General features: G+C 45.7%; 1 protein-coding gene across 4 annotated transcripts in view; it reads right to left on the bottom strand.

Annotated features, from left to right (window-relative positions):
• The window catches only part of PLEKHG7 (pleckstrin homology and RhoGEF domain containing G7), a 60041-nt gene that overhangs the window by 18109 nt on the left and 21813 nt on the right, over positions 1–20119 (bottom strand). For all 4 annotated transcript variants that reach the window (XM_066591513.1, XM_066591516.1, XM_066591515.1 and 1 more), the window contains exons 5-12: positions 17342–17469; positions 7588–7628; positions 6749–6847; positions 5684–5833; positions 3923–4018; positions 3611–3712; positions 2411–2524; positions 765–939 (exon numbers count right to left, since the gene is read on the bottom strand). In XM_066591513.1, the coding sequence (XP_066447610.1) occupies positions 765–939; positions 2411–2524; positions 3611–3712; positions 3923–4018; positions 5684–5833; positions 6749–6847; positions 7588–7628; positions 17342–17469 (905 nt within the window). The remainder of the gene's footprint in view (positions 1–764; positions 940–2410; positions 2525–3610; positions 3713–3922; positions 4019–5683; positions 5834–6748; positions 6848–7587; positions 7629–17341; positions 17470–20119) is intronic.

Below are 20119 nucleotides of genomic sequence, written 5' to 3'. Positions count from 1 at the left end.
GTGGAGGGAGTATAGCTACATCCAGCGCCAAGAAAGGATTACAGCTGCCTCTATTTATCCATTAGAAAACAGCCCCCCTTGCAAATGGACAAGAAAATGCAAATTGGACTTGCTTGCGTTTTTTCATTAACACACATTTTTCGTGAAAACGCATCGCTCGTATGAAGGAGGCCTAATACTGTGTGAGAAGTCACTAGTCATTCCATTTCAGCTCACTGGAATGAAACAACGAGCGACTACTGAGCAACTTCTCGTTCGGTGCCCTGCCAGGGAACATGTGTATGCAGCTGGCAGTCACTTGTTTGAGTGATTATTCAGGCGACTATTGGCCTATGTAAAGGTACCTTTGGCACATGTTCCGTCTATGAGGATGTGTCTATCAGTAAGGGCTCAGTAAATAATGTTGAATGAATCTACGCTGAGGCTGAGACTACAAAGGACAGACATCCCCCTCTCACACAGACTTTGTGTTATGGTCCCACTGTGTTACAGATTTCTCTCCCTGCCCTTCTCTATTACAGAATACTTCCATGGTCCCTCCTCTCTCACAGACTGCTCTTCATGCTACACAGACACCTCCACGTGGCCCCCTTTTTTCTTTCACAGACTGCTCCCTCCCCCCAACAGACTGCTCTCCCTTCACACCGCCTGCTCGCCGCCCCCCTCTCACTCACAGCCTTTCAGTCTGTTTATTGCAGCAAGCTAAACACTGATAGTAGTAACATAAAAACAATTTGCTGGCAAACCAAAGTTTCTTGACTTACTTATGGAACTTTCTACTTTCTCCTTCATTGAATAGATGGACACTTTTTCTGCAGCATCATTACTTTTTTTCCATATGTTCTTAAGGAGCAGTGGATATCGGGTCAGTCGATGTAATGGTGCTACCAGCAAATCAGTGAGGTGCAGCCGCCTGCACTGTTCCTGTTGTTCGCACCACTATGGAAGCACAAAGAAAAAAAGCTTATTGCACCAAGAACTAAAGACTGCTATTTGTAAAAGGCATAAAGTCTAGGTTTGAACTCAAGTATCTGTTGTATGAGGATACTGATGTAGCAACTAGTATTGCCAGGATGAAAAGCAATGAGGACAGCGCCCCTCTTACGAATATCCAAGACAGCCAACCATTGTTGCAAAATGTAGATTAGAAAAGATGACTTACCCGGTGTAGGTGGAGGATGCTTCCCATGAGGGGAGGACCCATCCACTCTACACCTCCAAGTCCAGGTCTGCACGTAGTAACAGAGGACAATTGTCCGCAGGATCCACAGGAAACGAAAGAATGTGTATTCCTTCTATGACCCCCCGTGGGTACAGGGAGGAGCTTGCCCAAAATTTGTTGTATCTCCCAAAAACAATTTATATTAGTATTGCCAGGATAGCACACAATGCACAAAAGAGGGCTTATGACTAATGAGGAATATCAGCTTTCTAATGTCTGCACTTCCCCTCTAAACTCTTTTCAGTTCTTCTTTACAACAAGCAGTACTTCCTGTCCCTTTAAATGCTTTGTCCAGAGTGTAAGTGAAAAATGGTGTATTATGCCACTTCATAAAAAAACAAAAAAAACAAGAACTGCAGATCTGAAGAAATAAATAATTCTTTGGCTGTGTAGTACCAAGTTTTTAAAATATGAGTGGCTGAATGTGAGTGGCGCTATACTGTGAGTGACATGTTTGCTCTTTTACAGCAATTTTATGTTAAAAGTTCAATTCAAACAACCTGCAGGCTCTAAAACCTATTCACAATAAGTGAAAAGAGACACACTAACATATTATATATGTAGGTATGATAGTACCGTAGGCTGTAAACATAGCGTAGCAGTACAAAATATACAAACAGAAAAGCGTGAAAAACCATATAGGATAAAATGTAAGCTCCTGTTCGTCTATTGGAATCCATACAAACACAAGCATTTTCCAAAGTAGACATGTCAGCAGAACTGAGAGGTCCTCATGAGGATAAGTTATGGTGTAAGGTCAGTGTAGCTGGCTGATTAGCTCTGCAGCATTGGCCCACTGACTCATTCCTTGTTTTTTTACTTAATACTGACCTTCGTTTGCCTGGATGAGCTCTTCTTAGTTTTAGGTCCTGCAAACAGTGGAGAGGGGCGAAGAGGGTGCGGGAGCTCAGTGCACTGATCCCATCCCGTCCCACCTCCTCCCCTTGCAGGGAGGGGCAGCGTATATCGGCCGGGCGAGATAACCTGGCCGATATACATCCATGTGAATAAGCCCTTAGAAGTAGCTTTGAATTCAATTCATAAAATAAGCTATTAAATGTCTATAAGTATGCTGTTTGTATAGAGTATCACATATGTAATAGACACGTTTACCCAGAGCTCTGAGCTATTTTTGTCCGATCCCTAACACAATACAAATTTTGACATTTAAAATCCCAGATATATTACTTTGCTATATGCTGTAAAATCTTCTCTTTGTTTTAGTGTCTCCAGGTAGATGACAGCGGACGTGTAATTCAGGCAGTAGATCTGATGACTTAAGCAGAGATTTTCTTTGAAGAGCTACAGCATAAAAAAAAAAAAAACAACTTGGTTATATTACCAGAAACGGTGCTATTAGATGATTCCAAGCATATGCACTAGTATTAGTCTAGCAAAAATGGTAGAAGACAACAACCCCCTCTACAGACATAGATTCAAAAAGAGAATAAATATACACAGTAAATTTACGGTGCCTGTTCCAGGGCTTTAAGCCTTAAGGATTAAAGCCTCCTGCTTTTGTAATCAATCAGAAGCAGGATGGGCTGTCAGCTGTTAGTCACAGCTGATAACCCGGAGGAGAAGGTAGGAGGGGTTTTTAACCCTTTCTGCCTTCTCCTTCCCCGAGTACACAACGCTCAATGAAACTGGAAGTGTAGTTTCCATTATGGGAGCTCGGGGGTCACGTGACTGCCGGGATGACCTGCTACAGCAGAGCTGCAGGGTCGTACTAGACCCTAACTAGCTCTGCCAGTGAGTAATGTTACTACAGGGGATGTTTTTCCCTATAACTGGGGCTCCAATGGATGCCCCAGCTATAATGGAAAAATGTCAAATAAAAGTGTAAAAAAAAAACAACATGTGAATGTCCCCCAGAGGTCTTATATGACATTATGGGGGGCATATATAGTAAAAAGAATAGTTACATAAATGAATAAAACACAATTACAGAATAAAACAGCAATATATACATAAGAAAGAAAATAACCCAAAGCCAACCAAAACCGTCGCTACATGCGCCCTATAATCCAAAACCATACAGATTATATATCAAAACGTCCGAAACAATATGAGGAACCCATTCGCATACTTTATTTTAGCATAAATAAATATACTAAATAAAAAAAAACTAGAAATGTTAAAACTCATTTTTAAAATCATTTTTTTAGCTTTTTACCCCCAATAAAACTAAAAATTGGAAAAAAAAGGCAGTAAAAATATTTAAAAAATAAATCTATATGTCACGGGGAAAAAAACGCAGCAAAAATAATTTTAGTAGCTAATGGAAAAAAAAAATAGGGCAGTAAAACCACCACATGGCTAAAATCCCTAAAAAGTGTCTGGTGCTTAAGCTACAAAACAGCCCGGTCCTTAAGGGATTAAACTGACCTTCGCTAGTAAGTCTGCTAGGGATAATGAGGAGGACGTTGTAGATCCAAGTTCTCTGTCTTCGATAGTGTTAAACATGTTGGTGGCAAAATTCAGGCTTTCCTAATAAAATAAAGAATATTCTACTAAACAATTCCACAATACTCGTTCAGATGCTTTCGTCTTCCATTAGGGAAAGTAACAAACTCCAAGACTCCAGGAGATGGCAGCAAAATGGTAATTAATTAAATAGCACCCAAAGACAATTGCAAAACTTCAAGCCGGGGCGCCATGTGTGAAAATAACTGCAATGTAAAAGAAAAAAAAGATTACCTGATTCAGTTCTTCCAAATTGGCAAAGAGTCTAACTGGATCCACATCCAGCAGATGTTCATTGTTCTGTAAGTGCTTTAGTGCGTGAAGAAATATCTATGATATTAAAAATAGCAAAATGGAATTAATATAAATGAAATAAAAATGTACACAATGCAATAGGAAACCTATAATTAATAGGATATCACCCAGGAGTGATACAGGCCCCACAATGAGTTGAAGGGGGTTGAACTGCAATATAGACATAGACTATAGACAAGAGTGTCACTGTTCCCAGAATGATTACTGACCACCTTTTTTCTGTAATCACATACTACCCACTTAAAGTTTCAGTTTTTATTTACAGTCAATAGATGCAATGGTTACAGCTAGAGATGAGCGAGCATGCTCGGATAAAGCAGTTACTCGAGCGAGCATCGCTCTTCTCGAGTAACTGCTTACTGGTCCAAGCAGGTTCTGAGGGGTGAGCGGGGGGCAGCAGGGGGGAGAGTGAGAGAGATCTCTCTCTACCCCCTGCTAACACCCGCCGCTCACCCCCGCCGCCCCTCCGAGCCTGCTCGAACCAGTAAGCAGTTACTCGAGAAGAGCGATGCTCGCTCGAGTAACTGCTTTATCAGAGTGTGCTCGCTCATCTCTAGTTACAGTCTAAAAAAATAGTAACATCTCGAAAAAAAACTTCCATTAAAGGGGTTATCCCAAAATCTATAGCCATGTCCTATCCACAGGATAGGAGATAACTTTATAATCGGTGAAGGTCTCAGCTGAGACCCCCCATCGATCCAGAGAATTTGCAGTCTTGTCAGATTACATGGAGTGTTGGCCACTCATATGCAGTCACTGCTTCGTTGTTTTCAGTGGGTCTGATAGAAATTGCCAAGAACTTGTACTCAGCTATCTCCAGCAGTCACACTAAAAGAGGGTGAAGTAGCGTTGCGCATGCCCAACCATTGCTCCATTCAATCTCCTACTCATCGCAGTCAAGAAGAGTGGGGACACAAGACCCCTATTCTCAGGATCAGTGGGGGTCTCAGCAGTTAGACCCCGACTGATTATAAAGGTATCTCCTATCCTGTAGGTATTACACAACTAGATTTTAGGATATCCCTTTGAATCTGTATAGGTTTAGGTGCCAGATGATAAATTTACACTCTGATAGCAATCAAATTATTGAGTACCCATAATCTCCACCAAATCGTGATATTAAAGGGGTTGTCCCGCGAAAGAAAGTGGGGGTATACACTTCTGTATGGCCATATTAATGCACTTTGTAATGTACATCGTGCATTAAATATGAGCCATACAGAAGTTATTCACTTACCTGTTCCGTTGCTGGCGTCCTCGTCTCCATGGTGCCGTCTAATTTCAGTGTCTAATCGCCCGATTAGACGCGCTTGCGCAGTCCGGTCTTCTCCCTTCCGAATGGGGCCGCTCGTGCCGGAGAGCTGCTCCTTGTAGCTCCGCCCCGTCACGTGTGCCGATTCCAGCCAATCAGGAGGCTGGAATCGGCAATGGAGCGCACAGAGCCCACGGTGCACCATGGGAGAAGACCCGCGGTGCATCGTGGGTGAAGATCCCGGCGGCCATCTTACTAAGGTAAGTAAGAAGTCGTGGGGATGCGGGGATTCGGGTAAGTACTGGACGTTTTTTTTTTTACCCCTGCATCGGGTTTGTCTCGCGCCGAACGGGGGGGCTATTGAAAAAAAAAAAAAACGTTTCGGCGCGGGACAACCCCTTTAATAATTGATATAATTTTAGACTCACCATTTTAAGGACTAGCAAATGTTCCAAAAAGTAAGTACATTCTGAGGTAAAGAGTTCCCAGATAGACTCCTGTCTTTTCCTGTTTGAGGAATGCATTATCTGCTTATTCTCGATGGTGTGCATATTTCTGAATTCATCCCAGCTTTTATCCTATAGTTTAGAAAAAGGAGAATTGAAAGTATTGTACTTGGAAGAGGATTATTGAGATGAACCATCTGTAACCATGAATCACAACCCCTTTCCTAATATATACAGTATGTTTGAACTGGAATGTAGATGTTCCAGTGAAGTTATTTGGGAGTGGTTAGCCAGAGTTATATTATCTTGTGTAATGCACGGTTTGCCATTGTGTGCTGTAACCAATTTTTCTTGAAGATACCATGCCACTTGAACAGTTTACTGTCGGTTATGTTACTTGTGTGTATTTACGGGTGGGTGCTTGGGTCCTACTGTTCGCTGGTCATGGGTGTAGACACTGAAGTGTGGTGCTGCACAAGCTCCACTGAAGGTATATGGGTCTGCTTTGCATGCCTTATGAGTTGTGAGACATTTAGCAGTAGAGTGTATAGAAGGTGTCAGGTGTGGCTGTGATGGCTAAAGCGCCAGCAACTACACAGGGGATGAAGCATTCTGCTTTTTCTCCATACACTCTGTTTTGGCACTAACAGCGGGCGACCGAACAGCTGACCGGCCAAGTGGCAGACCCTAGTAGGTCAACTTAAAATCAAAGCTGAATATGTCAGTTGAATGAACTATTCTTTATTATAGTGAAAGAATACATTAACCCTTTGCAATCCAATTTTGGATTCAGGGTTTCCTGCTAGCTAGAGCTAGTACTGCGGTATGCGACATGATGGAGAGGCCCCTGACAACAGAGCAGCCAGTAATATACAGTAAGAATACCCTGCCGGACGTCTTCCGACATCGGAGCTGTACAGCCTTCAATCAGAATGTCTTCAGACGTCAGACAGTGGATTGGAAAGGGTTCATCTCAAAAATCACATGATAGAAAGTATATTTTTTCATGTTGGGAGGCCAAAAGACCTTGATAATTCCTTACTATACCTTAATATTATAGAATTCATATTCAGTGAAATCTGGAACCTTGAACGTTTGCAGGCAGCCCTCCAAATCAGGACTTTGCTTTTGTTTGCCTTTGACGAACTATGATACAAACATAAGAACTAGTTATTAGTCCAATATCCATGATGCAACTGAAATGTTTGCTCAAGCCTTCATTATATCTTGCCTTGACTAATACAACTAGCATCCTTCCTATACTCAACACTACTAATCAAATGATTCATCTTCTCTCATGCTCCTCCAGTGTCATCCTCTCAGTCCATACATTGTCCGCAAATCATCCAGAGTTACAATTCAAAATTCTTCCAGTTCCCCTAACGTTTCTGTACATTTCTACAGCACTAATCTCCAGTTACCAACTCCAATTCTACCTCTCAGTTCAGTATCGCCTTCTCTCTATATTGATCAAGTCTACATTTCATATAAGGCTTCTCTTGCACCTCCCCTCTTCACTTGAATTTGCTACCACAGTCTTTATAATCCGTGCCGCAGAAGATTTCTATGAAAGCTTTCAGCATATTCATTCCATAACTCATGTGAAGAGTCGTGATTATGTCTTGGACAACACAACAGTATTTTAATGTACCGCGTTTTGTGGCTCAGATCTTGAAGTTGTAATCATGCCGTAATCTAAGCTTTGAATTCTAAGTAAATGATTATGTGAAGTAGGATTTACAGGACATGACTAAGACCGCGGTTACCTAAGGATTAGGAAGCAAAGTCTACAATGGTTAAGTATATTTTTAAACTATAGCAATAAAATTAATCTAGAAAAAAAAATGTATGTCTCTTAATGTCAGTGAAAAAAATGAAATGCTTACCGATGCTTTCTTCGAGAAAGGCCATTTTGGTTTCTTGGCATCTGTTTAATAGAAGAAAGCTGTATGATAACGGGGACATAAATATGTATAATAACTAGAGATGAGCGAGCATACTCGCTAAGGGCAATTACTCGAGAGAGCATTGCCCTTAGCGAATACCTGCCCGCTCGAAAGAAAAGATTCGGCTGCCGGCGGCGGACGGGGAGCAGTGGGGGAGAGTGGGGAGGAACGGAGGGGAGATCTCTCTCTCCCTCTCTCCCCCCCGCTCTCTCCTGCTCACTGCCGCAATTCACCTGTCACCCGCGCCGGCACCCGAACCTTTTTCTTCGAGTGGGGAGATACTCGCTAAGGACAATGCTCGATCGAGTAATTGTCCTTAGCGAGTATGCTCGCTCATCTCTAATAATAACTTTTTAATAGAGTCTTAGATTTTTTCACTAGTAGTAGTAGGTGTATAATATGTGTTTAGTGTGCATCTACACATATACAGTACATGGTTTTTAGCTTTTCATGAGAGCACTTAGACTAAGGTAGCCCACGCACAATAGATACAAATTGTTACAAGCACCCGGTTCCACCCATTTAGGGAGCAATAGTTCTAAGTATATACAGTGAAAATGAACCGGTGGATGTGAGGCATTTTCCTTACAAAAACACCTCCCATCACTTCGGTGAGGTTCAAATCAATTGTTTTCAATGGGAAACCTCACATCGCATTTGCGTGCACATGATGTGTTTTGATGTGCATTCCGAGGGTATGCTCAAAGATAGGACATGCCGACACTTTTTCCCGCACTGTGATGTGACGTGGGAACAAAATCGCTCATGTATATGACCCCATCCAAAAGAATGTGGTTCATATTCATGTGAGATTTCTGCCTCATAACACACAAATTCCGCACAATTTTCACGGCCATGTGAAAGTGGCCTAAATCTGGAACAGGGGCGCTCTACTCAAAGAGCTGGACCTTTGGAGTGGTTTCACTGTATTAGACAGACCCCATAGAGAACAGAGGTGCTGTTTCTAGCAAACAAACACTTCCTTAATATCATATAACCCCTTTAAAGCTCATTAGGTATAATTGGAACATTATGACAACAGATATTTCCATCCTTCATCCCAGCCATAACCAACAAAGAAGCATAGCCACTTATGTTTTCTTATTTTAACCCTTTCCAATCCACTGTCTGACCTCTGATGATTTAAGGCTGTACAGCTGCGATGTTGGAAGACGCCCGTCGTGGTTCTCTTACTGTATATTGCCAGCCTCTCTGCTGTTGGAGCCTATCCAATGTGTCACCTCATGCAGTACTGGCTTTAGCCAGCATATAGCGCCATTGTATAACAGCAGAAAAAGGGTAAGCCCCCTAGGAAAACCAGGATACAAATAGGATTGGAAAGGGTTAATGAAGAGTACATTTTCAGGAGTCGCTTTTGACCGTGACGTTAAAACAGCATCAAAAACTAGTCTTGAAAACGCACATGGTTTCTAACGTTTTGATGCAGTTTAGATTAGTTATTGTTGCTGGTTTCAGTATTTTCTGTTATGAAGTGCATCCAGAAATCTTAGGGACAAACAATGCATACAAAAACTTGTCAAAATGTTAAAAATTGCATGCGTTTCGAAGTGCAATTTTTTTTAAATTGCTGTTTTAACTGCATAGTTAAATCAATGTATGTAAATACTTCCTTATAGCTAAAATTAACCAATATATTTAAAATTACTTTTTTACACCAAGTATTATTGTGATGTTGTATATTCAGTTATTTATGAACTTGACAGAAGAGTATTGGTTGATTTAGACAGAACGATTATCACTCATAATTCGCTCAAAAGCCATCGTCTTAGCGTTAATCGTTGTCTATCTTGCGCCTCTCGTGCAGTTTTTTTAACGATTCGCTCATCAACGTCTTTCAGTCCGCTTAACATCTATCATTCGGCCGTTTGCTTCTCGTTTGGTTAAAATGAAGAGATGAGCGAGCGTATTCGTCCAAGCTTGATGCTCGTTCGAGTATTAGGGTGTTCGAGATGCTCAATACTAGAGGCGAGCACCACGCGATATTCGAGTTACTTTCACTTTCATCTCTGAGACATTTGCGTGCTTTTCTGGCCAATAGAAAGACATGGAAGGCATTACAACTTCCTCCTGGGATGTTCCAGCCCTATACCACCCCTCTGCAGTGAGTGGCTGGGGAGATCAGGTGACACCCGAGTATTAAAATCTGCCCCGCCCGCAGCTCGCCACAGATGCATTCTGACAGAGATCAGGGACAGTGCTGCTGCTGCTGCTATAGGGAGAGCGTAAGGAGTTATTTTAGGCTTGAAGAACCCCAACGGTCCTTCTTAGGGCCACATCTGACCGTGTGCAGTACTGTTGAGGCTGCTTTTAGCAGTGTTGCACAATTTTTTTTTGTGTATATCGGGCGTGCAGAGCATGGCGTCCTCAGTCTGCAGTCATTGCACAGAGTATAGGGGCAGTACTGGTGAGGCAGGGAAAGAGATATACAGGCTATATAGGCAGTGGGCTTTTTCAAAAAAAATTGGGGAAAAATACTATATTTGGGCTGCCTGTGACCGTGTACAGTTTACTGCGTGTCTGCTGGGGGTAGTAGTCCTAATTAATACGCAGCTAAGCGATAGAGCAGGCTTGCGCAAAATTGTTTCCTGGCTCTGCTGTCTCCGTTACATCACCGCCGTCATCCCGGCAGAGGGAATCAGTATACATAATATTATACGCTGCCTACAGTATCTGTCTGCTGGGGGTAGAAGTCCTAATTAATATGCAGCTAAGCGTTACAGCAGGCTTGCGCAAAATTGTTTCCTGCCTCTGCTTTCTCCGTTACATCTCCGCCGTCATCCTGGCAGAGGGAAACAGTATACATAATATTATACACTGCCTACAGTATCTGTCTGCTGGGGGTAGAAGTCCTAATTAATACGCAGCTAAGAGTTACAGCAGCCTTGCGCAAAATTGTTTTTTGCCTCTGCTGTCTCCGTTACATCACCGCCATCATCCCGGCAGAGGGAAACAGTATACATAATATTATACGCTGCCTACAGTATCTGTCTGCTGGGGGTAGTAGTCCTAATTAATACGCAGCTAAGCGTTATAGCAGGCTTGCGCAAAATTGTTTCCTGCTCTGCTGTCTCCGATACATCACTGCCGTCATCCCGGCAGAGGGAAACAGTATACATAACATTATATGCTGCCTACAGTATCTGTCTGCTGGGGGTAGAAGTCCTAATTACTACGCAGCTAAGCGTTACAGCAGCCTTGCGCAAAATTGTTTCCTGCCTCTGCTGTCTCCGTTACATCACCGCCGTCATCCCGGCAGAGGGAAACAGTATACATAATATTATACACTGCCTACAGTATCTGTCTGCTGTATCAGTTCAGCATTTTAAAAAATAGAAGCAAAATACTTAAGGCCTACTACTGGCCTTTGGCCACTTGACTGCTTCTGAGCTGTGAATTCCACTAGCTCAGTGATACGCACCTACGTCTCACTACAGGCGTGCGCAAAATTGTTTCCTGGCTCTGCTGTGCATTCCGTAAGGGAAGTCAGCCTCCAACCACAGGCCAATAAGCGGCACATTTAATTACAGCATTCTGTTTCTGCACTACTGGTAATACAGCATGCTGAGGGGTAGGGGTAGGCCTAGAGGACGTGGACGCGGCCGAGGACGCGGAGGCCCAAGTCAGGATGTGGGCACAGGCCGAGCTCCTGATCCAGGTGTATCGCAGCCGACTGCTGCGGGATTAGGAGAGAGGCACGTTTCTGGCGTCCCCAGAATCATCTCACAATTAATGGGTCCACGCGGTAGACCTTTATTAGAAAATGAGCAGTGTGAGCAGGTCCTGTCGTGGATGGCAGAAAGTGCATCCAGCAATCTATCGACCACCCAGAGTTCTACGCCGTCCACTGCTGCAACTCTGAATCCTCTGGCTGCTGCTCCTCCTTCCTCCCAGCCTCCTCACTCCATTACAATGACACATTCTGAGGAGCAGGCAGACTCCCAGGAACTGTTCTCGGGCCCCTGCCCAGAATGGGCAGCAATGGTTCCTCTCCCACCGGAGGAGTTTGTCGTGACCGATGCCCAACCTTTCGAAAGTTCCCGGGGTCCGGGGGATGAGGCTGGGGACTTCCGGCAACTGTCTCAAGAGCTTTCCGTGGGTGAGGAGGACGACGACGATGAGGCACAGTTGTCTATCACTCAGGTAGTAGTAATTGCAGTAAGTCCGAGGGAGAAGCGCACAGAGGATTCGGAGGAAGAGCAGCAGGACGATGAGGTGACTGACCCCACCTGGTTTGCTAAGCCTACTGAGGACAGGTCTTCAGAGGGGGAGGCAAGTGCAGCAGCAGGGCAGGTTGGAAGAGGCAGTGCGGTGGCCAGGGGTAGAGGCAGGGCCAGACCGAATAATCCACCAACTGTTTCCCAAAGCGCCCCCTCACGCCATGCCACCCTGCAGAAGCCGAGGTGCTCAAAGGTGTGGCAGTTTTTCACTGAGAGTGCAGACGACCGACGAACTGTGGTGTGCAAGGTTTGTCGCGCCAAGATCAGCCGTGGAGCCACCACCACCAGCCTCACCACCACCAGCATGCGCAGACATATGATGGCCAAGCACCCTACAAGGTGGGACGAAGGACGTTCACCGCCTCCGGTTTGCACCACTGCCTCTCTCCCTGTGCCCAACCTGCCAGTGAGATCCAGCCCGCCTCTCAGGACACAGGCACTACCGTCTCCCGGCCTGTACCCACACCCTCACCTCTGCTGTCCTCAGCCCCATCCAGCAATGTCTCTCAGCGCACCGTCCAGCCGTCGCTAGCGTAAGTGTTTGAGCGCAAGCGCAAGTATGCAGCCACGCACCCGCACGTTCAAGCGTTAAACGTGCACATAGCCAAATTGATCAGCCTGGAGATGCTGCCGTATAGGCTTGTGGAAACGGAGGCTTTCAAAAACATGATGGCGGCGGCGGCTCCGCGTTCCTCGGTTCCCAGTCACCACTACTTTTCCCGATGTGCCGTCCCAGCCCTGCACGACCACGTCTCCCGCAACATTGTACGCGCCCTCACCAACGCGGTTACTGCCAAGGTCCACTTAACAACGGACACGTGGACAAGCACAGGCGGGCAGGGCCACTATATCTCCCTGACAGCACATTGGGTGAATTTAGTGGAGGCTGGGACAGAGTCAGAGCCTGGGACCGCTCACGTCCTACCCACCCCCAGAATTGCGGGCCCCAGCTCGGTGCTGGTATCTGCGGCGGTGTATGCTTCCTCCACTAAAGCACCCTCCTCCTCCTCCTCCTATGCAACCTCTGTCTCGCAATCAAGATGTGTCAGCAGCAGCACGCCGCTAGCAGTCAGTGTCGCGCGGCGTGGCAGCACAGCGGTGGCCAAGCCTCAGCAGGCCGTGCTGAAACTACTCAGCTTAGGAGAGAAGAGGCACATGGCCCACGAACTGCTGCAGGGTCTGACAGAGCAGACCGACCGCTGGCTTTCGCCGCTGAGCCTCCAACCGGGCATGGTCGTGTGTGACAACAGCCGTAACCTGGTGGCGGCTATGCAGCTCGGCAGCCTCACGCACGTGCCATGCCTGGCCCACGTCTTTAATTTGGTGGTTCAGCGCTTTCTGAAAAGCTACCCACGCTTCTTAGACCTGCTCGGAAAGGTGCGCCGGCTCTGCGCACATTTCCGCAAGTCCAAGACGGACGCTGCCACCCTGCGCCCCCTGCAACATAAGTTAAATCTGCCAGTGCACCGACTGCTGTGCGACGTGCCCACACAGTGGAACTCTACGCTCCACATGTTGGCCAGGCTCTATGAGCAGCGTAGAGCTATAGTGGAATACCAACTCCAACATGGGCGGCGTAGTGGGAGTCAGCCTCCTCAATTCTTTACAGAAGAGTGGGCCTGGTTGGCAGACATCTGCCAGGTCCTTGGAAACTTTGAGGAGTCTACCCAGATGGTGAGCGGCGATGCTGCAATCATTAGCGTCACCATTCCTCTGCTATGCCTCTTGAGAAGTTCCCTGCAAAGCATAAAGGCAGACGCTTTGCGTTCGGAAACGGAGGCAGGGGGAAGACAGTATGTCGCTGGATAGTCAAAGCACCCTCATGTCTATATCTCAGCGCGTTGAGGAGGAGGAGGAGGAGGGGGAGGAGCTTGAGGAGGAGGGGGAAGAGACAGCTTGGCCCACTGCTGAGGGTACACATGCTGCTTGCCTGTCATCCTTTCAGCGTGCATGGCCTCAGGAGGAGGAGGATCCTGAAAGTGATCTTCCTAGTGAGGACAGCCATGTGTTGCGTACAGGTACCCTGGCACACATGGCGGACTTCATGTTAGGATGCCTTTCTCGTGACCCTCGCGTTACCTGCATTCTGGCCACTACGGATTACTGGGTGTACACAGTGCTCGATCCACGGTATAAGGAGAACCTTTTCACTCTCATACCCGAAGAGGAAAGGGGTTCGAGAGTGATGCTATACCACAGGACCCTGGCGGACAAACTGATGGTAAAATTCCCATCCGACAGCGCTAGTGGCAGAAGGCACAGTTCCGAGGGCCAGGTAGCAGGGGAGGCGCGGAGATCAGGCAGCATGTACAGCACAGGCAGGGGAACACTATCCAAGGCCTTTGACAGCTTTATGGCTCCCCAGCAAGACTGTGTCACCGCTCCCCAGTCAAGGCTAAGTCGGCGGGAGCACTGTAAAAGGATGGTGAGGGAGTACGTAGCCGATCGCACGACCGTCATCCGTGACGCCTCTGCCCCCTACAACTACTGGGTGTCGAAGCTGGACACGTGGCCTGAACTCGCGCTGTATGCCCTGGAGGTGCTTGCTTTTCCTGCGGCTAGCGTTCTGTCAGAGAGGGTGTTTAGTGCGGCTGGGGGAATAATCACGGATAAGCGTACCCGCCTGTCAACCGACAGTGCCGACAGGCTTAAAATCATAAAGATGAACAAAGCCTGGATTTCCCCAGAGTTCTGTTCTCCACCAGCGGACAGCAGCGATACCTAAACAATACGTAGGCTGCACCCGCGGATGGAAGCATCGTTCTCTATCACCATAAAAAACGGGGACCTTTTAGCTTCATCAATCTGTGTATTATATTCATCCTCCTCCTCCTGCTCCTCCTCCTGAAACCTCACGTAATCACGCCGAACGGGCAATTTTTCTTAGGCCCACAAGGCTCAGTCATATAACTTTTGTAAACAATGTTTATACGTTTCAATTCTCAATTCAATAAAGCGTTGAAACTTGCACCTGAACCAATTTCTATTTTAACTGGGCCGCCTCCAGGCCTAGTTACAAATTAAGTCACATTAACCAAAGCGATTAATGGGTTTCACCTGCCCTCTTGGTTGGGCATGGGCAATTTTTCTGAGGTACATTTGTACTGTTGGTACACCAATTTTTTTGGGCCCTCACCTATATTGTAATCCTAGTAATTTTTAGCCCACCTGCATTAAAGCTGATGTTACCTCAACTGTGCTGGGCACTGCAATGGGATATATTTATGTACCGCCGGTGGATTCCAGGGAGCCACCCATGCTGTCGGTCCACACGGAGTTGTAACTGCATGTGTCCACTTCTAAAGAACCCCCAGTCTGACTGGGGCATGCAGTGTGGGCCGAAGCCCACCTGCATTAAACCTGACGTTACCTCAGCTGTGATGGGCAATGCAATGGGATATATTTATGTACCGCCGGTGGCTTCCTGAGACCCACCCATGCTGTCGGTCCACACGGAATTGTAACTGCATGTGTCCACTTCTAAAGAGCCCCAGTCTGACTGGGGCATGCAGTGTGGGCCGAAGCCCACCTGCATTAAACCTGACGTTACCTCAGCTGTGATGGGCAATGCAATGGGATATATTTATGTACCACCGGTGGCTTCCTGGGACCCACCCATGCTGTCGGTCCCTACGGAGTTGTAACTGCATGTGTCCACTTCTAAAGAACCCCAGTCTGACTGGGGCATGCAGTGTGGGCCGAAGCCCACCTGCATTAAACCTGACGTTACCTCAGCGGTGATGGGCAATGCAATGGGATATATTTATGTACCGCCGGTGGGTTCCAGGGAGCCACCCATGCTGTCGGTCCACACGGAGTTGTAACTGCATGTGTACACTTCTAAAGAACCCCAGTCTGACTGGGACATGCAGTGTGGGCCGAATCCCACCTGCATTACACCTGACGTTACTTCAGCTGTGCTGGGCACTGCAATGGGATTCATTTATGTACAGCCGGTGGGTTCCAGGGAGCCACCCATGCTGTGGGTGCACACGGAATTCCCATTGCGGAGTTGTACCTGCCGTGACTATTTATAAAAAACCCCGGTCTGACTGGGGCATGCAGACACCTTGACAGAATGAATAGTGTGTGGCACATGGGTTCCCCATTGCTATGCCCACGTGTGCAGCTCCTGATGGAGGTGGCACAGGATTGGATTTCTCATTGCTTCTGTACAGCATTATGGGCTATCGCCCTGCCCCTTTTAAAGAGGGTCGCTGCCTGGCCATGCCAACCCTCTGCAGTGTGTGCCTGTGGTTACTCCTCATGGCAGACGCACTTATAAATAGACATGAGGGTGGTGTGGCTATGAGGCCAGCGTGTGGCATGAGGGCAGCTGAAGGCTGCGCAGGGACACTTTGGTGTGCGCTGTGGACACTGGGTCGTGCGGGGGGGTTGGGCAGCATGTAACCCAGGAGAAGTGGCAGCGGAGTGTCATGCAGGCAGTGCTTGTGCTTTGTTGGAGGTAGTGTGGTGCTTAGCTAAGGTATGCCTTGCTAATGAGGGTTTTTCAGAAGTAAAAATTGTTGGGAGGAGGGGCCCACTCTTGCCGCTATTGTGGCTTACTAGTGGGACCTGGGAACTTGAGATGCAGCCCAACATGTAGCCCCTTGCCTGCCGTATCCGTTTCTGTGTCGTTCCCATCACTTTCTTGAATTGCCCAGATTTTCACAAATGAAAACCTTAGCGAGCATCGGCGATATACAAAAATGCTCCGGTCGCCCATTGACTTCAATGGGGTTCGTTACTCAAAAACGAACCCTCGAGCATCGCGAAAATTTTGTCTCGAGTAACGAGCACCCGAGCATTTTGGTGCTCGCTCATCTTTATTAAAATGACATTTGTTCAGTCATTCAGCGATTTGAGTGAAGTTTTTAATCGTCTGGCGGGTGTACATTCAACAGGCTACAGGCCCAGCGATTGGCTGATTGGAGTACAAAGCTTCATTTTTAACAAGCCCAACTGGTGCTCAACCAAACTATCGCTCAATTATCGTTTATTTTTCATTCAATGCAAACACTACACAACAATAATACAACGACTGAAAAGCCCGGCCGCTACGTCCATTTCCCAACGAGTTAGGTTAAAACGTCTGTCTTTTAAAGCAAAACCATCGCTCATTTTTAATCATTATCACGAAAATTGGATGATAACTATGGGTCTAAATGGGGTCTATGCCGTGTACATTTAACACTAGAACTATGTACTATCAACTCAGACGGACGGGCAGGTCAACTTTGTCAGCATCACTGGAGAGGATTCTTAGTACAATTCAGTACAAGTTTTGGGACGGGTGGGCTACATGGGGGCACCTCTGCAACTCCCTCCATCATGGCCTTGCCAAAACTGCACTTGTCTCATATTTCACCAACTTTCTCCCCAGCTCGGACATTTTGAATCCTAGGTGAGTATACTTTGGTGAGTGTGTAGAATATATCTTGTTCACATATACATACCACAACTAGGAAGCCAGGGGGCCTGATACATGTAATCAGAAGCACCATCTGAAACCAGAAGATCTCCCGGGAACACTTCCAGTCCAGGTATGCTTAATACCACAGAACTGCGTCTTCGTTCACTCCGACTTTGAAAACAGAATAGGATTATTTCAGTTATTTATGTAGTACAAAAAGCTCTGTAAACAGATTGTTTAACCCCTTCGTGACCAAGTTCTTTTATGCCTAAATGTCCACATCAAAAATTCAAAATTTTCTTTAAAACAATACATTCTATGGGTTAATTTCTTTTTTTGATGCACTTTTTATTTTTTTGCGGCATAGACTGTGCTTTCTTATAGTACCAAGACAGGACCAGTATATTTTAAGTTTACTTTTCGTATAGAGAAGAATGGGCAGAAATAGTATAAAATTAAAATTTTCTTAAATGTTTCTAATTCAATATAATAACTTTGATAAAACAAGCTTATACAAAAAATACATCTTTTTACTCTCCTGTGTATGACAATACCAAATGCTTGCACTCTGATTAAAGGGGTTGTCCCGCGAAACAAAGTGGGTCTATACACTTCCGTATGGCCATATTAATGCACTTTGTAATGTACATTGTGCATTAATTATGAGCCATACAGAAGTTATTCACTTACCTGTTCCGTTGCTGGCGTCCTCGTCTCCATGGTGCCGTCTAATTTTCAGCGTCTAATCGCCGGATTAGACGCGCTTGCGCAGTCTGGTCTTCTTCTTTTCTGAATGGGGCCGCTCGTGCCGGAGAGCGGCTCCTCGTAGCTCCGCCCCGTCACGTGCCGATTCCAGCCAATCAGGAGGCTGGAATCGGCAATGGACCGCACAGAAGCCCTGCGGTCCACCGAGGGTGAAGATCCCGGCGGCCATCTTCACCAGGTAAGTAAGAAGTCACCGGAGCGCGGGGATTCAGGTAAGCACTGTCCGTTTTTCTTTTTTAACCCCTGCATCGGGTTTGTCTCGCGCCGAACGGGGGGGCTATTAAAAAAAAAAAAAAAAAACGTTTCGGCGCGGGACAACCCCTTTAACCCATCATCAATTAAAGACCTGGGAACAAAGGTCTGTGTTTTTATTTTTTGTTCCGCATGTCATTTGCTGGTAATTTGGCTCACTTTTACTGTTCTGTTCATCACTTTTCACTGCTGAGAGCTGATTGTTACAACTCCATTTCAGTTCATTAGGGTAAAACTGACGAAGTACCGCCTCAATCTTTTTACTGGCAGAAAGCTATACAATGAGATGTGCCGCTAAAGTGGAGGAAATATACATATGTACCAGCTACTCGGCGCATCTACAATTAGGACATATGTATACAGATGGAGAATGCAAAGGGGATAAAGATATTTTGAGCTGCCAATTGCCATAGACCTTAGGATCACACTTATGCTGTAGATGAAAAGTCGACTATGTAATTGGGCAAACTGATTGTACTTAGTTTTTTTACCTACAAAATTCACCATAAATTCTCCATATGAATAGGGGCTTTTAAGTCACTTCTTTTGTACCATGAAGGAAATTAAAAAATTGCCCAACAGGCCACTGGGAAGTCATTAGCTCACAGTGTATATACTCCATTTAGACAGCCAACAGTACTTGCATAGAAATTAAAGAAATGCTATTCGTAATCATGAAAAGTTTTTATATTTTTTCAAACTAGAAACTGGTCTTAGAACAATATTAGCAGCAAATTGGTCCATGCTTTTTCCAGAATTGGTCAGAAAATGATTGTAGCAGAGCAGAGAGCAAGAATTTAAATGTTCAGGTTTGCCATTAGTCCTTTAACTGTAAGTATTTCTACTTAGTCAAGTTACCCTGATTGATGCCTTAATTAATTTTACACGCAGGTATTTGAAAGCTTTTCTCCGAATCCTTTCTGGCACAAAAGATTACCATGAATAGGGATTATTGTATATTCTATATTAAAATTCTTTCTAAGATGAAAAGGCCTAGAATTCTTAGCTTTGCTTGATAGCTTTCACGTTTTGAGTATACACTTGACATTGAGTACCTTTACCCAATTTGCATAACTGTATAATTCCTGATGTTTGCAGATTTATCACAACAATGTCACTAGAACTCTGTATTGAGTTCATAGAATGTGATATTTAACGTTCTACTCATTCATATCGCCATCAGCTTTCTGACCCAGACAGACATCTCATCAACACTGATGGGGGAATGAGGGCAGACAGTATCGGTCCTCCAAACTGACGAAAGTCTGACAAAACAAAGATGGCTGGCTTCTTCAATTAGGCACATAATCTGACTTTCATAACTCAGACATTCTGTATACAAGTGCTAATTTCAGTATACATCGCTATGTTTTTGGCATCTGGAGGAAACTGGAGCCATCCTGCCTACATACAAACTCCATCCAGGCTACGTACATTACACAATATTCGTAACTTGATTAACATCCCCTAAAATTATTACTGAATTTACATTTATTTCATTAACGTTATCATATATTTTAGGACCCATTACAAACATTTGTATAATTTAAGAGTAATGAGTAGAGATGAGCGAGCATACTCGCTAAGGCAAACTACTCGAGCGAGTAGTGCCTTATTGGAGTACCTGCCCGCTCGTCTCTAAAGATTCGGGTGCCGGCGGGGGGTGGGGAGCGGCGGGGGAGAGCGGGGAGGAACGGGGGGGGGGGGGGGATCTCTCTCTCTCACTCTCTCCCCCCTGCTCACTCCCGCAACTCACCGCTCTCCCCTGCCGCCACCCGAATCTTTAGAGACGAGCGGGCAGGTA

Source organism: Eleutherodactylus coqui, chromosome 2 (genome assembly GCF_035609145.1).
Source record: "Eleutherodactylus coqui strain aEleCoq1 chromosome 2, aEleCoq1.hap1, whole genome shotgun sequence".
NCBI classification, from domain to species: domain Eukaryota; kingdom Metazoa; phylum Chordata; class Amphibia; order Anura; family Eleutherodactylidae; genus Eleutherodactylus; species Eleutherodactylus coqui.
The sequence above is the reverse complement of the archived record's forward strand: the minus strand, read 5'-3'. Positions and strand labels throughout refer to the sequence as shown.